Consider the following 18,019-nt stretch of genomic DNA (forward strand, 5'->3'; position numbering starts at 1 on the left):
GAATTATTTTCGAAATAAAAAAAACCATCCAATAGCTTACTTCCGGTTCGTTGATGATGTTTGGGGCTTGTGGATACATGGTTTGGAGGCACTAAAGACATTCCACGCGTTTGCAAATACAATCCATCCACGGATACAGCTCGAGCTCCGCGACTCAACAGAGCAGCTCGAATTCCTAGACACTATGACGTCAATTCGAACAGGAAGGCTGGTTTTATACTTATACACCAAACCAAAAGATAGGCACCTCTACCTGCACAAGGACTCGTCTCATACCGAATCTACGAAAAGACATTCCGTACGGCTTAGGTGTGAGGCTGAAACAAATATGTTCGGAAGAGACTACAAAAAGCACAGAGATGAGATCAAAGAACAACTACTGCAGCGAGGATACAATGGCCGATTCGTCGAGACAGAACTGAAGAAAGTTGATAGCAAGAAGCGAAAAGATCTGCTGCGTACAAAGGTGTCTTCAAAAAGTACTTCCAGGGTACCGCTCGTTATCACTTTCTCCAGAGCGCTACCAAATGTCGACCATATCTTCCGGAAATACCTGCCCATACTCCACACTTCCGATCGTATTAAAAATGTATTTCCTGAACCCCCGTTAGCAGCATTCATGAGAGACTGCAACCTGGAATACATATTGGTTCATAAAAAACACAACCGAATGTTTTTCCGGGTTCCAAACAGGAACGGACCTTGTGGAGCGCAGAGGTGCGCAATCTGTCCGTACATGATGGAGGCCGAAAATGGAGGAGCGATACCACCGGCAAAAGCTACAATGTGCGAAACGAGGTCATCTGCAAATCCACCAATGTAGTCTACGCTGTACATTGCGAACGATGTAAGACCTTTGTATACGTAGGGGAAACGGGAGATACCCTGTACCAGCGATATCTCCTTAACCTGTCCCGGATACGAACTCGACACAATGACCCGGTTGCCGAGCACTTTTACACAGACGGCCACAGCGTCACGGACTTCCGGGTCATGGGACTCGAAAAATTAAATGGATCGGACGAGTACCGGAAGACCATCGAACAACTTTGGAAGCGTAAATTGAGGACGTTCAAACCATATGGACTAAACACAAAAGACTAATAAAAATGGCGCGAAATGTAACGTTCAATAATATAGCGTCACTTCCGCTAAACATGATATGCTTCACAAATAAATGCCGTTGAAGAAGACCGAGAGGTCGAAAGCTACGGCAAATTTTATAAAAGCGTTTTATTATATATAAAATTATATATATATATATATATATATATATATATATATCTATATATATATATAATAAAGTCGCTTTTAGCCGTTTATATAAAATAAAACGCTTTTATTAAATTTGCCGTAGCTTTCGACCTCTCGGTCTTCTTCATATTTATATTTATATTTATATATTTATTTAAAAAAAAAAACGCTCTATTATTTTTTGCCGAAGCTTTCGACCTCACGGTCTTCATCAGCGGCCATTTTTTATTTTCAGATGTTTTTGAGGTCGAAAGCTTCGGCAAAAAATAATACAGCGTTTTTGTTGCAATGGATACAGAAAATAACGAAATAAATATTGACATGTCTTATAAGAACATTACACGTGAAACTGTAATCCGAGCAATATTTCGGTCCTCGTTCGTTGATAGCAAGGACTTACAGTTGTATACATACATTACATTATATAAACCATGTTTTATAATGGCTTTTTATCTCAGTTTAATGATCATATACACGTCAATGAGCTTATTTCATTGCAATCCAACTCGAACGTTACCTTAATCTCCCGCGTTCTTCTTCATCGGTGAGTATTTTATCAGGGTTGAAGTTATCCAGAAGAATGTTGGCGAATCCGGTCAGTACACTTCCGGTCATCGGCCGTTCACCACCAGATAAATGTCTTTCTGGCATTTCGGAACTGTTTGCGTCGGATAGTTTATTTTGATTCATATTACTATATTGTCATTCTCACGTTTCTGTTTAATAGTTTTAATAAATCAATTTATGAGACACGCTATCGAAGAAGATTTCTATATATTAAACTGTGTTTTTGGCTTTGAAAAAAAAAGATCATATTATTGAAGCCGTTTAAAACAATTTATTCGATTCCACAAATGATCATACAATTATTCATGTATCCTGCATACTACCGGCACTAATTATTTCACGTACATATTATCGGGCCTTTATATAGGTTACATATAATCTTGTTATGGCGAACCCTCTACTGACATTAACACTGTCAAATATTCAGACGATGGCGTGGTTTTAACGTGTGTATGACACAAGGCTTATTTTCACATATCGTATTCATCTAGCAAAAAAAAAGACTTTATGGAACAATCAGCTAATAGACCTTAAAAAACGCAGACAACATGCGCGTACACACACCAATTCGCAGCTAAATGTATGTTTTTTAGGTCAGTTCATTTGTTTTCGTCATATGAATGTTACTTGTCTTTGGATTATTGCACACGTTGATGAGCTTATTTCACTTTCAACTCGAATGTTACCTTAATCTCTCACGGTCTTCTTCATTGGTGAGTATTTTATCAGGGTTGGAGTTATCCAAACGAATGTTTGTGAATCCGGTCAGAGACACGCGCGAGTTTACATGTGTTTTCGGTAGTACACTTCCGTTTGTCAACCGTTTACTACCAGATAAATGTTTTTCTAGTATTTTGGAACTGTTTGCGTCAAATAGTTTATTGTTATTAATATTACTATATTACCGTTCACGCGATTCTGTTTTATAGTTTTAATAAATCAATTTATGAAACACGCCGTCGAAGAAGATCTTTATAGATTAACCCACTTATGCCTAGCGCCTAGAAAAAAGGCCTTTGCAAACAGCGTAGACCCAGATGAGACGCCGCATGATGCGGAGTCTCACCAGGATCTGCGATGTTTGCTTAAAGGAATTTTTGTAAGAAATATTCTAAATATAGAAATAAATATACTAGACATCCCTAATTTTGGAAATAAATTGGTCCACTTTAAAAGGATGGGAGAATCCACAAGGCATTAATGGGTTAAACTGTGTTTATGGTTTTGAAAAATTAAGATAATATTATTGCAGCCGTATATTTTTTTCTCCGATTACATAATTGATAAATCAATCATTTGAGTATCCAGCATGCAGACGGCACTTATTTACTTTTTCACTAAGCTTGGCATGTGTTGAACTTTTTAGAAAACGTGGGAATGTCTGAGCAATGTATCAACCAAACATTACTAAGGTACAGTTACAAAGTTTTAAACAAAGGATACTGGATATTTGAACACACACATGGCATGGCGAAATATAAAACTCCTCCGTCTCTCATCGTATTGCCTATTTAAACATAATTGTACGCTTGGCCCATATCACGATCAAATGAATGAAGCCAAATATAGAATCGCAATTAGTAAGTTCCGCTTATCATCACATAATCTTGAAATACAACGGGGGCGGTACCATAATATCGAACGAGAAAATCCCACGTGTAAATTTTGCACCACGAACGCAATAGAAAATGAATACCATTTCCTACTAGTATGTCCCATATGCACACTGACTATCAAAATTGTTAAAAACCTCCCTTCAGCAGATTGCCAGCAATTAATAAATTTGCAAAATGGATGTCAAGCGAAAGCGAAAGTATAACAGAACTGAGAAGTGTTGCGAAATTAGTGCAGGTAGTAAATTACTTGAGACATCTGGATTGGTGATAGAAAATAATAGGTTGGTGACGTGGAGTGAGAATGGTTATCTGGCAAGTCGGAGGAATCGGCTCACCCGATAAGATCCTCCGACGAGCCAGATAACCATTCTCCATCTACGTCACCAACCTGTTATTCTATTTATCCTGTCACATTTACAACATTCGTTGAAATGTTTCTAAAATATCTAGTTTTCGAGTATTTTGTGTTCAAATATGTAATATGGTAAACATCACGCGCGATAAAAACATTGTGACGTCACGTCAGGCAAAGCGCTATGGCTAGCTTCCATCTTGTTATTTATCCATAGACCATTTACTCATGGTGTGTTTTCACTTTTATCGTGTTTCATGTCATTAATAAACCAACTGTATACTGATAGGATGAAGCTTGCATTACTTGAGTTACTTGAATGTTCAAACTGCAAGAACAGTAAGTCATTAATACACAGTTATATATACAACATATACAATTTAGTTTAAATACTCTATTTAACATTTTTCACGTAAAAAATTATCGTTTTTATTGAAATTATCGAATTCGTTAATATTGAAAAATCAGTATCAATATGTTTCTCTCCTCACTGCAAGTTCTTCCAATCGTATGCGTTGTAAGTTGCCTAGCAATCATTAGATGTGCAGTTGCAGAATGAGTTGCAATTATTTATTCCCTTTATATCTTACCATAATAACCAGTTCATAACATTGTCGTCCAACCTCCATCTTCTACCATTACTTATAAATTGTATAACTTTATATAATGCTGGCTATGAGCTTATTGAGCGTTATTGCTGATGAAATGTTGTTTTTGTTAAATTTCACGTACAGCGTATCGTGTCTTTATGTAGGTTACATATAACCAATTATTCCGTCAATGACGTGTTATTAACGAGTTTGTCATGCTTGGTAATTTTTGCAATGTATGGCAAAGCCTTAAAAGCAATGCATTCTTTGCTCCATCTAACAAAAGACATGAACGTACCTATAAATATTATGTTAAATTTATTAAATGCATATGTATCATCAATTTTAAACTATAACTGTGAGGTTTGGGGATTTATGAAAGCGGAAAACATTGAGCGCGTTCATCGTAAAGTTTGTAAAAGAATATCAAATGTAAAGATGTCAACAAACTCATTATCGCTACATGCCGAAGTTGGTCGATTGCCCTTGTATTTAGACAGATATGTCAGGATCGTAAAATACTTTTTTTTAATTATATACAGTAAAACAGGGTAATTGTATTCTAAAACACATTATACTGTCACAATGATTATAAATTGAACGCAAAAATAACACAAACAATTGGTCGTCGAAAGAAACGGACATTCTAAACCAACCCGGTTTTAACGATGTATGGCTATTTTCCGAATCTGTGAATTCTAATCAACTAATCCCGTTACTTAAAAAACAGATTACGATACCAGTATGTCCCTAACTGGAATATAAGTGTCATATCATCTAGTTCACTGATTTTATATAAGGAATTTCTGCACTTGGTGAAAGTAACAAACAAAACATATGCTGTGGTTTAATAGTCATTGACTGACCGTTTTTAATACATAACAAAAGTTCAAAACATATGTCAATATATACACCAATATACATACTTAAGACATCATGAGATAAAACAATTGTGCTATTGGGTAAAATGTGGAGGTTTCTTAAGAAAATGGGCTGGAGTAGTTATAACAAAACAATTTATGTTCTGCAGGTAAGTGCTTATTTGTGAGGAGATAGGGGTGGGAGGTGGGAAATCAAATTTTTTCTTTCTTCTCTTTTGTGAAGCGGCGTGGCATCTGAATGCGCATAATTAAAGATCGTAACTCTTCGTGTGTTTCCGTCATTGTTAACCGGGAATAGAGCCAAGCTAATCCGATTTTTTTATAGATAGGTTAAAGTCTATCTGATTGCCGTTCCTTTCACCCAACGCATAAAAAACACTGATACGTTATTTCGTATAGTTTGCATTTATGCACTTGGTAAAAGTTACAAACAAAACATATGCTGTGGTTAAATGGTCATTGACTGACCGTTTTTAATACATAACACAAGTTCAAAACATATATCAATATATACACCAATATACATACTTAAGACATCATGAGATAAAACAATTATGCTATTGGGTAAAATGTGGAGGTTTCTTAAGAAATTGGCCAAAAAGATAGCTTGCTATCTTCCCCCACATCCCGTCTGCTGCAAAGATTTATGTCTGGGCACCGAAGATACGTCTGTGACTCCAGAATGTGATAGATGGATGGAATTCTAATAACGTCTTTAAAATTGAATTTGTATGACGTCGTTTTGACTCATGTTCCTCTACACTGACGTTCCGAGGTTTTTCACGTGTGAACAATTCAAAGAGAATAACCTGCTGTACATTATAGTCATTCAAAAGCAGTACGCCAATCTCCTCTAATGTACTTGCAACAGTTAGTGGCACTATCCTAGAGTTCATGCTTATCTCACAGTCTATGTCGTTTTCACTGAGTTGAAGTACAACAACTTGTGGCTTATGTAGTTTAAGGAAATTGTCAAAACGCTACTTAAACTTGTCAGTGCGTACATGTCTCTGGTTATTTCCGCAAACGCGCAGTCCACCTAGCCCAATATGGATCACCTCGCATTCCCTCAGGTCATAGTTGGCAGGCAGGGAATGATGCATATAGCTCTCGTGTAGTCTACGTATAAAACTATGACCCAAAATCGCTACAGAAATTCCCTCCATTTCCAAACAAAGGAAATCGACCAGTGCACTCTCGAAAACTGGAAATAAGTTCAAACCTGGTAATTTGGAGTTGAATTATTGATGTATTCCGTAAAGTGTAACACTATTAAATAAATATCGCTATGCAATCATGCATAATTCATAAAATAACGTGTAGATTTTAATAAATCAAAAAATTTCTGTGTTCTCTTTTGTGAAGCGGCGTGGCATCTGAATGCGCATGATTAAAGATCGTAACTCTTCGTGTGTTTCCGTCATTGTTTACCGGGAATAGAGCCAAGCTAATCCAAATTTTTTATAGATAGGTTAAAGTCTATCTGATTGCCGTTTCTTTCACCCAACGCATAAAAAACACTGATACGTTATTTCGTATAGTTTGCATTTAAACCAATATTCAAAAGATCTGCGTATCTTGATATTGTTGAAAACAAAAAACATAGGAGAATTATTGCTAAATTACGTTTGTTGTCTCACAAATTATTTATTGAAACGGGTAGACACTAGAACATTGTCAGAGATCAACGCAATGTGTTTTATGCAACCTAAATGATATCGAAAATGAATATCACTTTGTTATTAAATGTCCTTACAATGCCGATGTTAGGAATACGTTAGTGCCAAAGTATTATAGATCCCGCAAAAATATGTTCAAGTTTTTCGAACTACTAAATTGTTCAAATAAAATCATGTTAAGAAAACTTGCATTGTTTTGTAAAAATTGCTTTAAATTGCGAAAAATTGGCTTATATATGTAGTATAAATTATATATTTTTCACAAAGACAGTAAGCTTAGAATAGTGTTATACGTGTTGCAATTAATAAACTCAATGTGTACATTATGTATTAACCTCATCCATCTTATATTCTCATTAAAACATGCTGTATTTCATTCATTTCAACTTGATATTTCTTCGAAATGATGTATGTTTTGTTTTTCATTGAAACGCATGTTGTTTATGACAATGAGCTATACATATGCTTAAGTCGAAATAAACTGTTCTGTTCTGTAAACAAATTATGCCGTGAACGTATATCACACAATGCCCATTATCACATACTGTATGCACCTGATCAAAATAAGGACTTTGTGGAACAATCAACTAATAGACTTTATTAAGCTCAAACAATATGCACTAACGCACACATTTCGCAGATTACTTTTTATTTATTTATTTATTTATTTATTTATTTATTTATTTATTTATTTATTTATTTATTTATTTATTTATTTATTTATTTATTTATTTATTCATTCATTCATTTATTTATTTATTTATTTAATTATTTTGATCTATTTTTTTAATTATTTATTTATTCATTTATTTATTTATTTGCATTTATATATTTATACAATTTTATATGCGAAGATTGCTAGCGAATCAATCCATATGATTTCAAATCTTGGTAAGAATATTTTACCAATAGCATAACGTCTTAGATTTATTTTTTTATTTACTTTTGTCGTTTGTATGCACACTCAGCCTTCATTGATAAAGTTTCAATATAACCGTCGTTTCAAAATGCAAGCTTTATAATGTCAATATATCTTCGCACTAACATCGAATGTTTACTTGAGGCCAGGTGAACACTGATAACAGTTTATGTCATGCTGTTTAGTTGTCCATGTCTTTAGAACACTACATGTTCCTGATTTAGCGAAGATGGAAGTATTAAGGCTTTCAGCTTTATTTACCATTTTGGTTTGTTTAATGCGCTTTGAACGAACGGATGGAATAAGTAATAGTAAGTATTGCGTTTATACATTATACTAACAATTTAACTTTCTGCTTTTAAGATTCCCAAACACCTTATAAAAATGTGTACGCAATAAAGCTTAAAGTCGATAATATCTTTAAACATTGCGCAAAATATTCACACTTAAAGACGTGTGTATAGTTAAATTCATTGTCGTTATTATATATATTAAATTAATTTTTAATTCTTTTCAAAGTAACTATCAACACTCACAAAAAAACAAGAAATAGATCTATATACTTATTTTAAGCAAAGGTCTTTTACTAGATATTACTTTTCTGGATATTCTCTTAGTATAGAAGGCATTTCTTAAATATTTCATCGTATGCAAACGGTATTATTTTACACATGTGAACATTATCGACGTGCGGTTACATGCATTTATAATCACATTTTGTCCATGTTGAAATCAGCACTCGACCAAATAGAGCGTCTCAACGAAAAAATATTTTACTTATAATCATCGATACAATTTTATCAGTAACATTATAAATCAATAGGGAAGTTATCAAATTGAATTATACCGTCGTAGGTCAATGCGCGTTATGTGTTTTTTTTTCTACGTTACCATAGAAAACGATCGATTATAGAATCGATCCAAATTTATCATATAAAAGGATTGAACATACTGTTTAATTATTTTACAAGATCCTGATCAAATTCATACCGAGTATGAAATAAAAGTGTATATTTATGTTGTGTATTTTCGTATTGATTCTTATACACATATAAAAACTATTAACATATGTCTAGCACACTACATAAATGGTATATGATTCTTTTTAACACTGTACGTATGACCATTTCGCATATAAATTTATTCGCTCTAATTCAGGTTCAGAAACAAATAATTGACGCAAGCCGAATATATTTTTACTGATTATTATTGAACAAAAACAGCAGAAGGAATAAGTGTCATTCAATTGCTTTGACCAAAGATATGTGGTTAGAAAAATAGCGAGCATAGAAATAAAATGTAACTGTCAACGATATTTTTGTTTTGTTTAACAGTCATGATTTATGTATTTTAACTAATATACAATCCACTTTCTGCATATGTGTATTTATCATATGCCACACTAGGAGTTAATAAAGTAGTTTAATAAGATTGATCTCCTGCTGAAGTGTTGTTTATATTTGATATAAATGACGAATTTCGTGCTGATTATGAAATATGTCCTCTGTATACACAAATATCGCTTAGTTTACTTTTCAAAAGACATTATTGATAATTGTTTATTTTCAAATTACATTGATTATAATTGCAAAAATTCAAAAGACATTGTTGATTATTGTTATATGACACGTTTTAATATGTGTGTGTTATAGTTTATGTTATAAAAGTAGTTGATAAGAAAAGAATGTATATCCTGATATAGTTTTTGGAGTTTTATTTTTTGTTGTTGGGATGACAGTTGTTATATTTCAAAAGGCATTGGGGATACTTGTTTTATTTCAGAAGACATGGATGATAACTGTTGATTTTCAGAAAACATGGCTGATTTTTGTTGTAATAAATAATACATGGATGATTATTGTGGTATTTTAGAAGACGTGGGTGACTATGAATGCATATCAGAATACATGGATGATGTGTGTTGTATTTTAATAGACTTTGATGATTATAAGTGTATTAAAGAAGTGATTATTATTTATTTTTTTCAGAAGACATGGATGAATATTGTGATATTTTGCAAGACATTAATGGTAATCGTTTAATGACATATTTTTAATCATTCCATGTTTGTGCTCTGTTATTAAAGTAGCTGATAAGACAAAAAGTTTATTCTGATAAAGCGTCTGGAGTTTAATAGTTTGCTATATGAATGTATATTGCAATATTACAAAAGAAAATGAAAATTATTGTTATATTTCAGGGAACATAGATGATGATTGTTGTATTTCAGAAGACATAAATGATAATTGTTGTATTTCAGACGAAATGGATAAAAATTTATGTATTTCACAAGGCATGTGTGATTTTTGGTGTATTTCAGATGAAATTAATGATACTTGTATTGCAGAAGACATTGATGATTATTGTTGTATTTCAGAAGACATGGATTATTATTGTTGTATTGCAGAAGACATTGATGATTATTGTTGTATTTCAGAAGACATGGATGATTACTGTGGATCGCGCATCACACTTTACAATGATCATCAAATTGCACTTCAATTTTCCGACGACGAAGAGTGTGAGGTTACAATAGAAACAACACGCCAGTTCCCGATGATGATGCTGTATATCAAAAGTTTTTCAGTGAGCTGCTTGAACGGAAATGTCAGCATAAGGAATCAATATGGCCGGCCACCAGATGGTATATTAAAACATAAATCGAAAGAGTAAATGTGGCAGCAATCCAAAATTGATTTATCTTTGATATGAAATGTATATTGTTAAAAAGACGTACCATTTACTTATCAACCAGCGACCACGTTACACAACAACAACAACACTTGTCGAATTAAACCAAATATATAACGCGCATTTAATAATTTTAGACAAAAAATGTATGATAACAACATGTTACAACGTATCAGGGTAATATGTGACATATTTTTTTTTTAATTATACGACAAGAAAACCCGATTGAGTTTCGTTAATTTTTACAAAAGTTGACCTGCAAAATGTATGCAACTATCGGATTAAATTACTTAAATAAGTGCGCCTATTGTCCCCTACCGGTTTCACCGGCGCTAAATTTAAAAATTCTTCATATTTTTTAATGAAATTTGACACATGGATAGATGGCAATATGGGCATTATGCACGCCATTTCATTTTGTTTCAACGTCAAAAATTCTGGTTGCTATGGCAACAAATAAAAACAAATCTGACAATGGTGGAGTCGGTAGGGGACATATATTGCTTGGCAATAGTCTTATTTACACGTGTTTTCGTTTCAAAGGTTTATCGGGAGCCCTATGCGGTAGCGTTTCTTCCAGCAAAATGTACAAAAGCGATGGTGAAGTCAAGATAAAATACAACCCCATAAAAGGAATCCGATGGACCTACGGTTCCTTTACTTTGATCATAACACTGTATACGGATTCAGGTAATGTTTATTTTTCATTATACCGTTAATGTATAAACAGGTAAACACATTATATAACTTGTACACTACGATAAATAATTCAACCAAATACTTTTGCAGTCCAATATAACATAACATAAATTTGCAGTTTCAACATAAATGTGCTGTACAATGTCTGTTCTTTTTTATATATTTAGACAAACATTGTTTCTATTTGGTAATTTTTTAGCATATTTTATTATGTTATAACATATGTTATAAATGGCCAATACTTTGTGCTAAGCGACTTATTATTTAGTTTAGTAGGATTTGCCTTGTTTCATTAAGTGATGTTTAACAAATGTATATATAGTTAATATTGTTAGTGCATTTTCTGAAATAATTTGAAAGGAACGTGCCCAAGCTGGGGTCACGTTTGCGATAACGGGTGGTGCATCGATGCGGTTTTAAAATGCAATGGCTACTATTCTTGCGGTGACAATTCCGGATGTTTGATGGACAGCAGCGACTTAAATCATCCCTCATCTGGCGAAAACATTGTTGCAAGAAGTGTTGGCATTGTTGTTGGCGTTGCCGTCGGTGTTATCTTCGTCACCGTTGTCACGGTCACATTAATCTGTTGCAGAAGAAGAGCCCCCAGAACACCCGCACAGGTTAGTATATTATTGATATATGTGCTATATACACATGGTATATGATCAAGCACATACATGAGTATATAAACTTATTTTTAAGACCTCCGCATTATAAGCGGTAAGTGCGATGCTGTTGAGGTACTGTTGAATTCTTATGCTCGCGTATTACGGGTATTGTTGCTATAAAATGAAGCTTCAGTTTTGTAGACACACCATTATTTTATATTAACTACACACTTTACAGCTATGCCGACCTACAGCGCCTCAGATGCATGTTGTTTACGCAACAGCTCCCACTACTGGCCATTTTAACCAAGGGTTTTCGAACGAGAATTACGGCATACATATGCAGCATACAACAGCGAATTTCTCGGAAGCGACGTTGTTGTATGGACAGCCACCACCCCCGTATAATCCTTCATGGGCACCGAAAGAAATGAAACCGGAAGGTCAATATGCTTCTCAAATGAGGCATAATGTACAAGCAAATGATCACACGGCCATAGAAACCGAAGGAACGAACGCACGAGAAGATCCCGTTTATGAAGATCTCGTTTATGACAATATAGCTATTGAACAGTCTGAAGTGCATTACAGTACCCTTGCTGGTGCAACAGGTCACGTTTATCAACGTTAGGGACGCTCAACATTTGCGTTTCGTGTATTAACCGTCAAAAAAATAATCGGCGTTTTGAAACAAAACGAGTTTATATCTTTTTGACTTTATAAAAACAATAACATTTTGTGTTCGCGGATTTTTTTTATGTTGTGTTATTCATATAAAGAATAAATTTATATAAGCAGTGATTTAAAATAATGCACGTTTGTTTAATTGAATTTGCTCATATATGCATATATTAAAGAAGGAAAATTGCTGTGACAAACATTATAAACAACATGCCCATTGCACTTAATGTGGCTCTGTTAATGTCGATGTTAACAAATAAAGGCACGGTTGCCTTTGATTATAAGTGTCTTGTTCTGTGAAAGCTGGTCATAATGCATGTGCGTAAAGTCTCGTCCCAGATTAGCCTGTGCAGTCCGCACAGGCTAATCAGGGACGACACTTTCCGCCTAAACTTGATTTTCGGTAAGAAGGGACTTCCTTCAAACTAAAAATACCATAAAAGCGGAAAGTGTCGTCCCTGATTAGCCTGTGCGGAGTGCACAGGCTAATCTGGGACGTCACTTTACGCACAAGCATTAAGCCCAGTTTTCTCAGAACAAGACACAATTTTTTTTATTATTCAGATTTGAAGCAACGACCATCTTTAGTTTTACATAAAAACGTTATGAAAATATGCATCTTATTGAATGTTCAATTTATTTCCAACAATTAACACATTTGTAAATGAAATATTAGTATATGCCAAAATACTATTAAATAGAAACTGCTATAGCGTTTTCGTTGCTTAAGTATGATATAATGACTTTATAGCAATAAATGGAAATTATTTCCATTATACTAGTCGATTTATACGAAAATTAAACTTACTCCATAATGCTTTACAGCTTGATTATCCAACGAGAGATCTTAGAAGAATATTCATTATTTATAGTTTACCAAAACCATAAATATTGTCATTCATAACTTGTTTTTCACTTCCTTCAAGTATTTGGCTGAAGTGTTATTGCTTTTTCGTGACCCGCGTAAATGTTCGGTGGTCTGGATTTATTGAGCTTGTATTTAACTTGAAGTTTTGACGTATGCTGCATGAAAGTTAAAGTTTTATGAGATAAGAATAAGGACAATAGCTTTCGTATCATCATCATCATCATCATCATCATCATCATCATCCTCATCATCATCATCATCATCATCATCATCGCCGCCGTCGTTGTCGTCAGCATCATCAACATCATCATAATCATCATCATTATCGTCATCATCATCATCATAATCATCATCATCATCAACAGCATAATCAAAAGCAGCAGTAGCAGCATCACCACCATCATCATCATCAACATCTTCTCTTATTTCATTGTCATCAACAACAACAACACCGCCATCATCACCATGCTCATCATCATTGTCGTCATCGTCATCATTATATAATCTTCATCATTATCGTCATTATCGTCAACACCGTCTTGCTTTCTGATGTTACTTTCATCCTTCTCCTTATTTTCCTGTTTAATCCTGCACATCTGAATATATCTATTGTGTAAGCTGATCGGTCATTCACACGAGTCTAAGAATAGTATAGTTTTTATGTAATTGTGCTTTTCTAAATTACAAAATTAAATTTCCCGTAGTTGTTTCGTCTCTTATTTATTGTTTATCATGTGTAGAGTGATCAATACCTCTCTATTATCCTGATTAAAATTAATCGTAACAAGATTTATTTTTATTTAATGATGTTCTTTATCTTTTTGACATTTGTTTTTTAATGAGGACTATACACTTGTCGAGCATCTGATTTACATATCTAGTGTTTCTAAATAAAACGTAACTTCAAATACATAGAGAATAATAGGTTAGTGTTGATTATAGATCAGGTTTATCATGCGAGGCTTAGAAAACAAAAAGCACGAGCCTTGGCGAGTGCTTTTTCGTTTTCGTGCCGAGCATGATAAACCTGATCTATAATCAACACTAACCTATTATTCTATTTATCCCACTTTTTTATTCAGTAAACCTTTTTATTTTAACAAAATTAGTTTTCATGAGTGTTTGTCGTACTTTGATAATGACTGTAGTGTAACCAAGATCAGTGTATTACTCCGCGTTCCAAAAATAACCGCTGATCAAATTGTCATTTAAAAAAATCAGAAAATCGTTCTGTGACAAAGAATCGTGCGTTACTAATAACAACTTTATTCATATTGAATTGCAAATCTAAAAGTTTTATAACATTAATATAACATTTAGTTGTTATATACAAGGAACTACATTTGTATACAACGTAGCCTAACACCACACACAATTCACTTTCGATGTTCAAACTATCAACTAGAACACGAGGTGCAAAACATTTGCTTCTTTGTTGTAATATGTGGTTATTTCGTGACGAAATAACAATAACAACTTGGATTTAATCTAATTATTCACATTAAAATTTTGAATGTGGAAAGTGGCACCAAAGAATTGTGAGGCAAAGTTGTTCGAACGAGAGAAAGACATTTGCTGGTGAAGTGACTGGGTGGGACGAAAATCAAGATCAACTTGTTCAACGGTAGACAGTGGTTGTGTAGGCTGCATTTCGACCATAGTTTCAGTGCATGAAGGTGAACAAGAGGAAGCTGTTTGTTTGTTACATTTACTGGACTGAGCAAGAATGTTGGAACACGTTTGCTGCTGTTCAACAGAGATGGTGGAATAATTGGTTATGGACTGGACATTTTTGTGCCCTGTTATGGCCATGATTTCAGTGGGTGGAATGTTTGCATTTCGAAGTTTTTGGACCAGGAATTTGCGAACTGAGTGGTTGGTTATTCTCTTGTGCTCGGGAAAGCCGGCGTCTTTTGCCATGGCCTTCAGCATCTGACCCAGCTTGTTGACACGCAATTGTTGACGCAAAAACCACTGGGATGCAGTGTCAATTGTGCGTGTTGCCAGGTAGAAAGGGTGCTGATCTGAAGAAAAATCAGATGGACGCATATTCGAGTACAGCTTGTAAATTAACACGGGATTTCTTGGTCCAGAAGTGCCGAACATCTTGGGAGACACTTTTCTTATGTCAGCGATGTTCTCTCCTGTGCGCGTTTTCGTTTGCCGCTCGTTTAACTCGAGATACTCGACACCATTCGAGTCTACACTGAGGCGGACGTCTCCCCACCTAACAAAATACAAGAATCTTAATTTAATGTCAGATATGAACAATAATGAAATACAGCATTTAAGTTGAAGCGGATGTACTAAGTGAATGGGGTGAAAAAATAATGAGAAAAATTGATACATATTTTGTGTGTTTGTGTGTAAAAATGTTTCTTACCGCAAATTGTATTGCTCCGTTGTACCTCGCAAGCCAAAATGAAGGCAGTTGTTCAACCAGACTGTATTTAACAAGGCTTTCGGAGACTCCGTGCCAAGGATCCCCTTCTCCCAGAGCAGATCGATGTCGGTATCACTCAGCGGATGGGCCTCCCTAGGACGGTTTCCCATACCCTAAATTGGTGATTTATATTTATTATACTGTTTCATTTAACTTTTCGACTATATTTTTTAATTTAAATTTATTTTGTTGAGTATTCTATCTTTCATAGGCTAACAGTATTACTTTTAATGTGACTTTTAGACTTTTATTTATTAACTGCAACTTTATGTCGACAGGGTATTAGTTTCGTACAGACCACACTTGGGATTTTTTCCCAATTTTGTCATAAATGATACGTGTTCTGTTGAATATGTTATTTTTGCCAAATTTCTTTTAGTTATAACCGTTCATCTCAATTTTACCTGTTTCTTAAGACTTTTTTTCTTTGCATTGTAGGTGTCCCTTGTGAGTGCAAATTGGGCTCCAGTCCCTGTCATGACTGAACATCCATAGCGATGTCGTTTCAGGTACCTGTCAACACTAGCAATGATGCCACGGAGGGAGCTTGGTTCAAAATCTGTGCCATTTGACTTTTTAAGGGACAACAGGAAAGTGGCCAAATACTCATCAAGAAGAGTTGGTTCTATGTGGTGGATTTCTTTTGATTCAGCTTTTGACATAAGAAACCTTTTAAATTAATTTATGTCAGACAAGGTCTTCGATACAGTCTTTTTATTTTCATTTTGGACAATGAAATCACCAACATCAGTGAGGTTAACATCTAAGAACTCTTTATTCTCATGCAGATCTAAAGTTGGGGGGAAGACATTGCTACTGGATGGTGCGTTACTACTGGGGCTGGTTTCATTCTCAATGGTCAATTCAATTTCATTTGTGAACAAAATAGATGGATCAAACCCATATTGTTCCTGGAACTGGCTTAGTGTTAATTCCACTTCAGTTGCTTGTTGCTCATGTTCATTATTTAATTCATCCCAAGTTAATGAGAAATTGACTTTGTCAAATTCGTCAGACATTTTGAGGGGTTTACGATTTCGCAGACGATTGTGTTCTATAGTCAAAGGGGAGCAACTCGAACTGACTACTTCAAAGGGGAGCAACAACAACAGAACCTATAAGCAACATAGTGTTAAATTTACATAATACTACAGGTTTTAATAAAAATAAATGACAAAAAACACGGTTTTTTGCTACTTTTATTTGTTTTAAGGTCATTAAGATTGACAAACATTGGAGATTGTTTTTATTATTGATGCACTTGGCAAATACAGGCGACGAGGTGCGTGGGAAAAAGTAGTCCCGGTTCGGCAGTTGATGACGTCATTTCGTGCCATTGATTATAGCCTTGCCGTTGATTATAGATGAAATTTAATCAACGGGGCTTTAATCAACCGATTTCGGTGTAAAAGTGGGATAAAAATTCTATATCCGCATTACAGACTGAAGAAATATTTTCGAAATCATACACTGGAAGAGCATAATTCATTTTTATCAAAATGAAAGAAATTATTAAATTCCCAAGTGTTTTTACCATGTGGAATATTCTCAAAGTCCAAAATAAGGTTTATACACAAATAATCTGTACGATAAGTTATTCCGATTTTACAATCTCTCATATAGAGTAAAAAGACATGCGTAACCAAGAAAAACAAAATTTGCTTGTTTTCGTGCTCCCTTTATTCATCTGAACCGATCATGTTATGTGTTATTAGCTATAAACTGTGTTAAAATGTTTCTTTCTTTGACGTTAATAGTGTTTGTTGTGTATTAACACTAATTAAACTTTGTTAATTAAACTAAATTGAAATCACGAAACAATTATAAACCTTTATGTTATCAGTTTCAATAAGTTTAAACCAATATTTAACCAGTTTAACATATCTATGGATAAATAGTGGGTATCTTCCTAACTCGCCGTACAATACAGAATTACATACAGTTTGCTTAACAATCTTTTACAAAACTTTAAGTGTACCCTCTGTACATTTGTTAAATAAAATATTCATAGCTTTAAGTGCTTTTCCACATAAATATTCTTGATTTAAATTAAAATTTCCAGTGTAATTAAAACAGTTCCCAAATAATTAAAATCATTTACTACTTCTATTTGCTGACCTTCAAATGTCCATGTTTCAGATGGCAATAATCTACCCCTTTTGCGCAAC

The 18,019-nt window shown here is 34.2% G+C and overlaps 2 protein-coding genes across 2 annotated transcripts; one reads left to right on the forward strand and one right to left on the reverse strand.

The window, feature by feature from the left end:
• Window positions 1-7,992: 7,992 nt before the first annotated feature.
• LOC127843917 (uncharacterized) lies at window positions 7,993-13,250 on the forward strand. The gene is made up of 6 exons (XM_052373814.1): window positions 7,993-8,169; window positions 9,847-9,888; window positions 10,296-10,502; window positions 11,093-11,239; window positions 11,609-11,871; window positions 12,098-13,250. Exons 1-6 carry the CDS (start codon window positions 8,028-8,030, stop codon window positions 12,488-12,490), a joined length of 1,194 nt encoding a protein of 397 aa, XP_052229774.1. The 5' UTR covers window positions 7,993-8,027; the 3' UTR covers window positions 12,491-13,250.
• Window positions 13,251-15,770: 2,520 nt separating this feature from the next.
• LOC127843921 (uncharacterized protein KIAA1958-like) lies at window positions 15,771-16,524 on the reverse strand. Its single transcript, XM_052373819.1, has 2 exons — window positions 16,256-16,524; window positions 15,771-15,964 (listed from the first exon to the last, which is right to left on the reverse strand). The coding sequence occupies exons 1-2, from the start codon at window positions 16,511-16,513 to the stop codon at window positions 15,788-15,790; spliced, it is 435 nt and encodes a 144-aa protein (XP_052229779.1). The 5' UTR covers window positions 16,514-16,524; the 3' UTR covers window positions 15,771-15,787.
• Between the last annotated feature and the right edge of the window lie 1,495 nt (window positions 16,525-18,019).

This window comes from Dreissena polymorpha, chromosome 9 (assembly GCF_020536995.1).
Source record: "Dreissena polymorpha isolate Duluth1 chromosome 9, UMN_Dpol_1.0, whole genome shotgun sequence".
Classification (NCBI taxonomy): domain Eukaryota; kingdom Metazoa; phylum Mollusca; class Bivalvia; order Myida; family Dreissenidae; genus Dreissena; species Dreissena polymorpha.

Coding starts and splice junctions, on each gene's coding strand:
- LOC127843917 (XM_052373814.1), top strand. CDS start 8,028: ATGTCATGCTGTTTAGTTGTCCATGTCTTTAGAACACTACATGTTCCT. Junction 11,240..11,608: donor AACACTGTATACGGATTCAG/GTAATGTTTATT, acceptor ATAATTTGAAAG/GAACGTGCCCAAGCTGGGGT. Junction 11,872..12,097: donor CCCCCAGAACACCCGCACAG/GTTAGTATATTA, acceptor CACACTTTACAG/CTATGCCGACCTACAGCGCC.
- LOC127843921 (XM_052373819.1), bottom strand. CDS start 16,513: ATGTCAAAAGCTGAATCAAAAGAAATCCACCACATAGAACCAACTCTT. Junction 15,965..16,255: donor AAAAAAGTCTTAAGAAACAG/GTAAAATTGAGA, acceptor TCACCAATTTAG/GGTATGGGAAACCGTCCTAG.